We start from the raw sequence: 11,343 nt of genomic DNA, 5'->3' as shown, positions 1-11,343 counted from the left end.
TCTGGGCCTTCTGCAATTCAGCTGAACATGTCTGAATTGTTTATACATATTTCACATTTCTGAGGCTTTCTTCCCTACTATACAAACCAGATCAACTGTATGAACCAGTTTATTCTCCAAAATCTGGAGAGTAGAAGACAGTAGACTCAGAGATGTGCCAACGAATGGTATGTGCATGTACCAACTATTTCCGTGCGGGTTCTGAGAAAGGACACTTTCTTACGAAACTATTTTTTACTGTTAATCAAACCAGAATGTTTTCATTCCTTAAAGGAATGAACACAGCCCATTCCAAATAGCAGACTCCTGTTATTCTACAACAGCCACTTACGGTTCTTAGAAATCTGAAGGACTGAATCAACATAAAACAATACCTGCTGGGATAATTTTTTCTCCCCAATTTTCCCCATCTCCTGAGCTTTGCATGTGGTATTGTGACTGCTGAATAGATGTAACTTGTAAGTGCGCTATTAACAATATTGTGTTTGGCTTTGAGAGCGGTTTTATGCAGAGGGTTTGCAGAAGCAAGCCGTGCTCTTACTGACAGCACGCATCGCCTTAATGTGCTTGGCTCTGACAGACAAGCTTTTGTGGATTTTTCCTCGTAGCAGTTTAAGATGTTATCATCCCCGGTTATCTCCAGTCGTGGCTGCAGTAGCAGTGACCGCACGCTCTGGCCGCAGCCCCCCCCGTTCACCGGGCAGCTTCTCGGACTAACCATGCCGCCAGCGGTCGTTTTGCCCCATACGGAGGAGCCGGGGCAGCTACACCCGCACCAGCAGCACCCAGCAGACCTTTAGGGGCGCACGCAGCTGGGACCGGTGCTGTCTGGCAGCTGCGCCGGCCCTTCCTACAAGCACACAGGCTGCTCCAAATCCCAAGGGCCGGCTCCTGAGGGCTCCCAGTGCCTTCCCACAGGGAGGAAAGCCGCGGGAGGGGCCGGGCCAGGGCGACAGCCCTCCCTCACCAAGCTGACAGGCTCGGGACCCACCAGGACCATCGCCAGGCCGGCCTGCCCGAGGCCGGCTCCCCTCCCCGCCGCTGGCAGCCCCCGGAGATCAACGCACACCCGCAGCCCAGCCGCCATGTCGCCGTGCCCCCTCACGGCGCCACCTGAGGCGGGAGGGCGGGGCCCGGCAGCCGCGGGGGCGGGGCCCGGCAGCCGCGGGGGCGTGGTCAGGCAGCCGCGGGGGCGGGGCGTCCCGGCCCCACCGCGCAGGGGAGGTGCCGGTCACGTGTTCCGGCGGCGGCCCCGCCCCGCCCCGGCTCCGGCAGCGGCACGGCGGCGCGCGCAGGCGTTGCACCTGGCGCCCTCTTCGGGGCTCGCCGTCGCCAGGACAACCGGCCTCGCCGCGGCGCCTCTGCCATGGTGAGCCCGCGGCCCGGCCCGGCCTGGCCCGCCGACCCCGCCGGGCGTGAGGGGGCTGGCCCGGCCGCTCGGGGCCCAAGGGCGGGGAGCGGCGGCGAGGTGGGGCGGGCGGGCAGGTGGCGGGGCGGGCGGCGCCGCCGCGAGGAGCGAATGCTGGCCGGGCCGTGTGGAGCGGCCGCGGGGCCGGGCGGCGGGCGGGCCCCTCAGCCCGAGGGGAGGAGGGTGGCGGCCGGGGCAGGCGTAACGTCTGCGCTTGGCGGGCGGGGGTATGCGGGGTGCGGTCGGGCGGGCGTGCACCGTGGCGGTGCGGATGTGGTGCTGGGCGTGCGGCCCGGCCCGCCGCGGGGAGCGGGGATGAGGCGGCGGGGGGGGGCCGTGCCGCTCCCCGCTGTAGCGGCGGGGAAGAGAGAGTGTGTGTGTGTGTGTGTCTGGCCAGAGCAGGTGGGGCTGCGTGGTCCCTCGCTATAGCACGGGCGGGGCGGGGATGTGCCTGCGTGTCTGTGGGTGAGGTGTGGCGGGTGTCTAACGCCGGAGCAGCCATGGCCGGAGCCTGCCCGTGTGCAGGGCGGGGCAGGTGTGGCGGGGGTGTGTTGTCCCCCTCTGTAACACAGGAGGGTTAATGTGTGTGTGTAGGGCGGCCGCGGTGTGACAGTGGTGTGCGGTCCCCCTGTATAAAGTAGGGAGGGAGCTAACGTGTGTGTCAGTGCCCGGAGCAGACGCGGGGTGCTCCAGTGTGGATGCAATGGGGTGCTGGGCTCTATGCTCATGCATGGGCAGTAAACCCGGGTGTGGCCTGGGATGTGTGTGTATACCAGATGTGCAGTAGGACAGGAGCATAATAATGTGCCTCTGTGCCAGCGTGTGTGTGTGTATCTGCTGCGATTTGGGCTTCGGATGTGCGTGTGTTTGTGTCGTAGCGCAGCTGTGATATTATGTGCAGGGACGTGACATGGCATCGTACGTACGTAGTTGTGTCTGTATGCTGCTGTCTGGTGTGGGCTTGTGTCTGTGGTGTGCATATGTAGTGAATATTGGGTGTGGCATCATATGTGGATATTTTCATAGGCATGTGTGCTATGGGTGTGGCAAGAATTATCTGTACTTTTATAGGTGTGTAGCAGATACAGGGTATGGTATTTTGTGTGTAGAGTGGCAGCTGCTTGTATGTGTAAGTGTGCATAGCTGTGATGGTTTAATGTGTATGCACAGATGCATTTGTAATAGATTTGTGGTGTGTGTGTGGTGGGCACAAGGTTTGTTGCATCTGTACATAGAGGTGGTGTGTCATGGAGCGTATGTGTGCAGAGGAGGGTGCAGCAAAGGAGGAAGAGTGGTTGAGGTTTGCTCTGTGGGGGGAGTATGTGGGGACGTGATACAGTGCTTGTGTGCAGCGAGTGGCAGGCGAGAGGTGCATTGATGTTTGTGAAAGGAAGAGGACAAGGCGAGTGAGGGGGAGAGAGTAGGGACTGGCACGGCATGTTTGGAAAGGGCATTGGTATGATCCCTGTTTTCAGCTACAACTTAAGTGTCCGGTGCCTTACTGCTTCGCAGGGATAGTTATGTACAGGAAGAAGGCACAGTTGCTAGCCTTTCACATGTGGGGACATGCACAGTGTTTTAAGGCAGAAAATCCTTTCTGTGTATATTGATGTGTGTGTAATGATAGCAGGTTTCCTGTAGCAAGTTCTGGGGAAGGAGCGCTCAGCCTCACAACGGGAAGGAGCGTATCCCTGTGGTGTTGTAACTTTTCTTCCTTTGCATGAACACTTGTTCGTGCTCCTTCTCTTTCTCCTCTTGCACTTTGCCTTCTGTTCCTTCCTGATTCTAGCCTGTGTGTTTTGAACCTAAGCAAAACAGCCTTGAAAACAATAATGTGAGCTGGATTAAAAATATGGATAGACTGCGGAATTGCAGTGTGCTTCTACGTAAAATCATGTTGGATTTGGCTTGCAAAGGTTTTAGGATGCATCTGTTGCTACAAGGAGGAGTAAACATCAGTGAACGAGGCTGTGGATGGTGTAGTATTGGTGAAGTGAGTATGATGCAACTTAATGACGTGTCCTACTTCGCATTAGTATTCCGTCACACATCTTACTCCACTATGAGAGAAGATACAGTATCTTAAATCCATTTTATTCAATTGACTTTTATCTCATGTTCTAAATTTGGGAAAAATTACAGACTGAAAAATAATAAAATATTTACAAACTGTTTCACAACATAAGTAAATATTTCCATTTACTGAACTCCAGGTACGGAGTTTTCCTTCATGGTCCGTTTTGACACTTCTGAGTAGATGGATACCTTTAGCAGTCTAAACTCAGCAGACATAGACTCTGCAAAGAGGCACTGGATTGTTGCTGTAACTGCACAGGTTAAGCCTCAGAAATTGTACCAGATAAGCCTTACTGCTCTGCAAATTCTTATATTGGGCAGCTCCTTAATTGCACTTGACAGCTGATAAGAAAGAGATGAAATAGCGTAATTTTTTTATACTTTTCATATTTTTCTGATATTTTATTCAATGAATGCTTATAGAATCACAGAATCATCAAGGTTGGAAAAGACCTTGAAGATCATCGAGTCCAACCATTGACCTAACATTGACTGTTTCCAACTACACCATATCCCTAAGCGCTATGTCGCCCTACTCTTAAACACCTCCAGGGATGGGGAGGTTGAATTGCGCTCTATTATAGGGTTAGTCCTGTTTAGGTTGTTCTTTCCTTCTTAATTCTTCATAGCTGCATAGTTTAAAATTCAAGAAGGATGAGGAAGGCATTAATTTTGACCAGTTAACACCAGACTTTATAGTAGAGGGGATATCAGTGTTCCTACAAATCAGAAGGACCATTAACTTTATTGCTTGCTTATTTTGACAATAGACTGGAATATTTAGTCATCTTCGTTAAAGTTAGGGATAACATGGGGCTAGCAGATATGGAAAGTTTAAAAGAAAAGTCAGAATTTCACTGAAGCATGGCAACTATTTTTAGGTTAGTGTAGAAAAGTAGTACTAATCTTGGCACTGTGACAGTATCGATCTGAATGCCAGCAGAAGGCTACACAGTACTTCAGCTGTTTTGTCAATTAGAAATCAGAATAACTGGACTAATTTCATATAAATTGTTACCAACTTGTGTAATAGTTCTGGTAGCATTTCTACAGAATCAGAAATACACATAAATGGGATATGCTAAGTAGGACAAAACCAGATGAAATTGTGAAACCAAAGAGTTCCCCCTCACAGTTCAGACAGTAGCCTCGAGCTAGTTTAGACAATAGCCACAACATTCACTTGCATTCTTTCTACTAACCTTTTTAGGATCTGTGTACTCCATAGATTTCTTCATTTTTTTCCTCTTTATGTTTCAGTACAATGTAAAAACTGTTACAATTTCTGAACATACTTGAGCCATGTATTTTGGGTGACTTGATTTGAATGTGATAAGGTTGAAGTCCAGCTGTCTGTCTGAGCTTTTACAAAACAGCTTTCCCACTTTAACAGGGGGTGGGATATTCTAATTGTAAAGCTTCTGAGAAGGAAGATTGTAAACACAGAATAACCTCTAAATGGTGAAAGTCAGGCTTGCATTCTTAAGAATGCAGGAAGTCTTTATCCATTGTTACAACAGAAAAAGGTACACATAAGGCATTAAAAGAGTGTAATGATGGACTTAAAATTCACAGCATACTGGTTTCTCCTCTGTCAATTCCATGTTTATTTTTCTGGATTGGGAAACTACTTGTATATCTCTCTCTAAATTTAAACTAGTTGCTCTTGAGATTGAAGTTTTTTGGGTTTTTTTTACTAGAAGTTTGTGAAGATGAAACTTTTCTCTTGGACTAATTTTTCAAAAAATGTACTGTGCTATGAATGTCTGAAAATCTGTGTCTATAGTGTGATTCTACAAGACTGTGTGAAACCAAATGGATTATTTTTGTGATGAGATTAATTTCAATTTGAGTACAGTCCCTGTGAAGTGTTGTGATGGAAGCTGCCTTAGGTTCTAGTTCAGTATGTCTGTGGAGTCTCAAAGTTACTTGAGTGGTCAAAGGGAAGTACCTTTCTCAGGTGTTTTGAACTTGGGCTTTTGCAAATTGCATTTGAGTGTCTACCTAAGGCAGGATCTGTTATTTACCTGGTCAAGAAAAAGAAAGCACAGGATCTGTAAGATGCATAACTTCTGCAGAGTCCAATGACCTCCCTCCTATCCCTACCTCGTGGTTGTGTTCTGTAGTTCCCCACCCCTCAAAAAAACCAAAGCAAAACTGCAGTATGAATTTCAGCATTTAAATGGACTAAAATAATTTCTATTGGGTACAGTGAGGTAATGGAAATGCAACAATAGCAGCATTGTTTAAAATACAAGGGCACTTCAGCTGATACAATCAACTACAGCCAGTCTCTTGAGTGATTCCCTCTGGGTTGTTATCTTTGCCTTGGAGGGAACCACTGCACTCATGGTAGAGGAGGACTGGACCTGGAAATCTGCCCTTTTCTGGGCTTGCACATTTATGACTTCTTGGAACCACAAGCTCCTGCTGTGTAGCCCACAAGAAAGTACTTAAAATTTGGTATCAAGCTGCTACCCTTAAAATATTGGCCATACTTCATGGTATACTCTCTTTTTCTATCCCAGTGTTTTCCTGTGTTCTCCTTCAGGCAGAAGGAAATTAAGTAAACTCTGTTTTCATTGGATTTGATTGCCGTTCAACTGGTTAACCGGTATGTTCTGTAAATTTAAATCAATAAGGAGACAAGACATCATCAAATCTGCATAAATGTGAAACTCTACCAGTATGTCAAGCTTGCCTGTCTTCAGAGGTTGAAATTGAGGTCAGAGCTTCACAGAGGAAAGGCATTTCCATATCATGACTTGATGTTATGTAGTAGTTATCTAAATAGTAAGGGGCAAAATGTCTGAGTGTATTTGTAGTTCTGAAAATTATCTATAATCTACTACTTAAGCAAAAGTATCAAGGTTATTTTATTTCTGCAGAAATGCAAGAACCATACATTTTGGCAAATACTAACGATTAAGTGAGTGTCCAGTTTCTCTTCTAAATCTCAACCTCTTACCTCTCTTGGAACAGTTTGAAAAAGATGGTTTGGAAATGCTACTATGGTGCTATTTCCTTTGAATTCATTTATAATTGCTGGTTGTAATCACGAAGAGGTACCTAATTTTGTTTCTTATAACTGAAAGCTTTTATTAATTATACACTACATTTATGGCGTGTGCAGTCGCAACACAGATTTTGTCATCTTTTTTTCCTGGTTCATTCTCTAGGGAGACTGCCTTGCAGAGAAGGTTTGCTCTTCATAATAAAAAATTTCACACTTTCTTACTACTAGGAAAAACAGCACTTCCGACACAGTGTTTATGATGCAGATCAAGCACTGCTTTGAAATGGCTTTGCAGAAACTATAGAGTCATTTCTGTAATGAACTATGCCTTTTAAGTTTCAAACATATTTTTAAAAAGCAGCTATGTTGGGGGGGGGAAATAGTAGTACTCAAAATTTTTGTTTCACAGGTCCTTAGATGAAGGGATTCTGCTTCAACCATGCAGTCAGGACTTACTCTGTAATTTCATTTACAGTTTGGGCTAAGTACGGTAAGAAAAAGAATTGACTTCTGGATTGCGTGACTGGAGGGAGGACTGTGTCAGTCCAGATTAGAATGCTGCAAACTCCTGGGGAGATGGACCTGCAGAAGAATCTCTGCGTGCACATTCTGGGAGGATTTCAGGTCTCCGTTGTCGTGCCATTAGTGTGTTAGCTTGCATGCTAATATTGGAGACTGGGAATAAAACTTAGACATATGTCTGTCAGTAAAAGCAACTATATGCAGAAGTGATGATTCAGAGGAGGAGTTTTGAAAGGTGTACTCCTAAGGGCTCTGATGAATCTCTAACATGGATTAAATTTGGATGGCTGAGACTGAATGGCTATCCCTGACCAGATATTGCTGCATTAAAACAAACAGGAGACCAACTTTTCTCTCATTTTTCAGAAACGTGTCGTGCTCTGAATGCCTGACAGTGTGTATTATATAGCACAATTCTACAAGACTGCATGAAACCAAATGGATTATTTTTGTGATGAAACAAATTGTAATTTGAGCACAGAGTCCCTGTGAATGCTGTGATGGAAGCTGCCCTAGAATCTATTCCACTGTTTCCGCTTAGAGTCTCAAAGTTACTTGAGTAGTCAAAGGAAAGTACCTTTCTCAGGTGTTTTGAGCTTAGGCTTTTGCAAATTGCATTTGAGTCTCTGCTTGATGCTTAAGGAGGGATTTATTTACCTGGTCAAGAAAAAGAGCACAGAATCTGTACGTTACTTAATCTATCCTTGAGATGGGCTACAGTCAACAACTGCTTCATCCATTTGATTTTCATTTTCTGCCACAGGTCTGTTGATCTCCAAGCCCATAAAGTAGATGATAGGGGTTTCCTTATGTTCCACTTTGAAGTGATTTGTAGATTTGACTGCTAATTAAAGGCTTTGTTTTGTTTTTTTAAGAATAATGTCTAAATTCTTCATCATGTATTGTTTTTATTTGGAAGTGCATAATCTTAAAAGAGGCATAATGGATAAATACCCAAGGAAGGAAATATTCAGTCATTAAAATAACCTTTTTTTAAAAAAGAAGACAAACTGAGGAAAAGATTTACTGATCAGTATTTGACTAAGAGATGATGAGGATAAAACATTGTCAAACCTGTTTTTTCAGATGTGTCTTTATGTTTATAGAATATACAGGGATACAATTAACAGCTTTTTCCAAATTTCTTAGTGTTTAAACAGTAGTTGTTGGATGTTTTTTTCCTGAGCTGAACCAGTCTCTAGTCATGAAAGGTTAGGTAAGGGGTAGTTTATTTTTCCAGATTTGTTTTGCCCCTCTCTGGTAGTGGTTAGAACAAGATGCTTTAAAAGACAAAGTGTGAACTAGGTGGATCATAACCTGAATGGAGGCTGCTTCTTCCATGTAGCTCCTATCTCAGAGTAACGTGGGGGAAGCAGAACTTGTAAACCTTTTTTGCAAATAATAGTGTAATGCCTGTTTGTTTTGGTTAGGTATTGGATTGAACCTACTGTTTTCTGTCATGCAGGCTCCAAAACGTCAGTTATGTGATAGCAAGTATTGATAAAATGCTATCTTTCAACTGAATTTTAGGCCTGCAAAGTAATTAGGTCAATCACGAATTCTGCAAACCACTGGATTTCTCCTTTATAATTTTTAACAAGTTAAAGTGGGAACTATCCCACTGAAGTCAGTCTGAAGTGCTGACATGGTACAGAAAAATTTATGCGACTTTGAGTTTGTTCTGTGCATCTTTGGCTTGTATCAGAATTTACAATGAATTAAATGTTGAAATAAATCTGTGTCACAGCACCCTTAACAGTGCTGGTAAGATGGCAGTTTGTGAAAGTGTGCTTAATGTGTGGGGCTAGTTCAGAGGATTGCTGTCTTTTTGGTGACTTTGTAGGAGACGGGGTTAAGTTTTGCATTAAAGGAAGGACAGCTCAGCTAACAGGTCAAGCTAACCTGTTGGGCTTTAATACCTTGGCTGCTTGCATAATTAAGCCATACTGTTGAAAAGGCTAGCTTGGTGATTTCCAAATATGCTGTTGGCAGTAGGTGACTGCCCTTCTGAAAAACACACAGGAAAGGGTGATGTGAGCTATTTGTTCCACTGAGAATGAGCTGGTGTGCTTGAGACAGCAGGCAAGGCAACCTCCGAGCACCTCCCGCTCCATGCTAAGAGGCAGTTGCGTTGGAACGACCAAAGGCCTTGAGATAGAGTTGTGCAGCTATGGACATCAGCTCTCAAGTTCACAAATGACCTTGATCTGTCACCCAGTGAGAACAGGGCCTTGCAGAGCCAGGCTGATGCCCTCCAGTAAAATGTGAGTGATGTATGAATGGCAGTGCTGGCAAAACAAGAACGATGGCTCTTCTGGAAGAAAACCAAGGAGCAAAGTGGGCAGTGTGGCCAGCTGCTTCTGCCTGGCAGGTTTTATTGTATTGGACAGCTGTCACTCTGGGGAAACTTTACAAGCAATATGGCCCTATAAGGCCATAAGTTCAGGCAGCCCTAGATCAGTGGAAGGCCTTAAGGAAAGACAGAGATGTTCCCAGCTGTATTCGAGCTTGTTCTCTGAAGGTGAGCCTTAACTGTTGAAGATGACCAACACAGTAAGAACAAAAGGCTTTCATATGAGGTGTTAGTGGCTTTTGATCAGTCAGTTTGTCACAGCCCTGGAAGAGAAAAGATCCTGAGGAAAGACCAGTGCAAAAGATCCGGTGGGTATCTGGCAGTGAGGAGGAAGTCTACTGAAGGCAATGCTCTGGTAGAGGGTGTCCAAGGAAAAAAAGAGGGTAGTGACCACAACAGACCAGGATGGCTGGGCACAAAGTCAAAGCCTGAGACGAAGCACGGTGAGCAGCTGGAGCATAGGAGTGAGAGCCTGGAGGGCAGATAGTGTCAGTGTGTTGAAATAAAAGACTTTGCCAGTCTGTCTTTGCTGTAGACAAGCTTGATTTGAGATGGGATCACCTTTCAAGGTTCACTTTGGTGTGTTGTAATTTTATTGATTATACAGAAAGCTCTACCATGGGTTCTAATTTAACACCAGTCCTGTGCCATCAGCTGTTGTGTCTTCAGTTCTGTTGGCAATGCATATCCCTTCGCCTGTCTAACACTCCTTTTGTTGCCTAGATACAGTTACATTTTGCTACTTGCACCGTGTTAAATGATTCTGCTTGTCTAATGCATTAATTGTACATTTCTGGAGGGAGCACCAGCTTAGCAGCAATGCTCCAACCATTAGAGAGCACTCTATAGTGTAACATGTGAGATAATATGAGACTTATTGTTAAGGAGGATTGTTTTCCCATCTTCCTCCTTCATTTTTCTGCTGTATTTAAATAGAGAGCTTTTTAGGATGCCATTTATTACTTTAGTGTGCCTGTGAACTGCTTTAGGTGGCAAAGCTGATCTGCTGGCTTTCCTGCCACTATAGCAAAGGGCAATTTCAGTAGCATGGTGAAGGGGAAATTGCACAGGCAACAATTAGATGTCTTCACTGAGGAGGAGAGATGTGCAGCAAGCTGGTGGGTTTTGAGTTTGGTAAGAAAAATCTGCACATCAGGGAAACTGAATAAAACTTTAATTTTGTCAGGATTTTCCTTTAAAACATCTTGTTCTTATGATGCCTATTACTGCGTAAATAATACTAAATAAATACTGCTCTTGCCAGTGAAAACCTGAAAGACTGATGCTTTTTACATATGGCAATATTTACAGTTTAACTAGGACGTTTGCTCTGCCAACCGTAGGAGAAGGGAAATGTATAGATTTAATTCTAAACTACTGTCTCCTTTGGTGACAATGACCGAACATTGGCTTTTATTCCTTACTTGATAAATAATTCACCCTTGTTTTCAGTATATATTTGTCATCTTTTTTTGCTGACGTTCTTTGGGGTCTCTCAGACTTCATCTTCCCTCTTTCCCAAATCTACGTTTACCCATAATTACTTGCTTTAGCACACTACTAAGCAAGGTTATTTTTGAGAGGCTGGGTTTTAATAACTCTTGATTTGAAAAGTTGACATGTTGAAAGTCCTTATCTACTCTGATTTCAGTGGAAATTAGATACATAAATATCTCTGTGGAACGGAGCCATAATGGCTGAGCTGCTAACAAAACTGTTTCATCTGTAAAGAAAACAGTCCTCTTCAATAGAGGACTGAATGACAACCAAAATTGCATCATTAAAAAAACCTGAGGATTATCAACAAAATTACTAGTATAACCTTATTTTGATCTTGAAATACCGGTTGAAGGGAGTTTCTAAATGTTTTAGATAAGCATGATAAACCAGGATGAATATTCCTTTGTTTCTTTGTAGAGAAAAATGAACTTTTTGGAGCATATTACAGTTCTTTGCTAGACTGGGTAC

The 11,343-nt window shown here is 44.5% G+C and overlaps 1 protein-coding gene across 1 annotated transcript in view; it reads left to right on the top strand.

The window, feature by feature from the left end:
* The first annotated feature begins 1,262 nt into the window (after positions 1–1,262).
* The window catches only part of FBXL2 (F-box and leucine rich repeat protein 2), a 57,745-nt gene continuing 47,664 nt past the window's right edge, over positions 1,263–11,343 (top strand). Inside the window, exon 1 of the mRNA XM_074842421.1 lies at positions 1,263–1,369. Coding sequence (XP_074698522.1) covers positions 1,367–1,369 — 3 coding nt within the window. The 5' untranslated portion in view covers positions 1,263–1,366. The remainder of the gene's footprint in view (positions 1,370–11,343) is intronic.

The sequence above is a fragment of the Strix aluco genome, chromosome 1, assembly GCF_031877795.1.
Source record: "Strix aluco isolate bStrAlu1 chromosome 1, bStrAlu1.hap1, whole genome shotgun sequence".
Lineage (NCBI taxonomy): Eukaryota > Metazoa > Chordata > Aves > Strigiformes > Strigidae > Strix > Strix aluco.
Note: the sequence above shows the minus strand (reverse complement) of the source record. Positions and strands in the feature narration are given on the sequence as shown.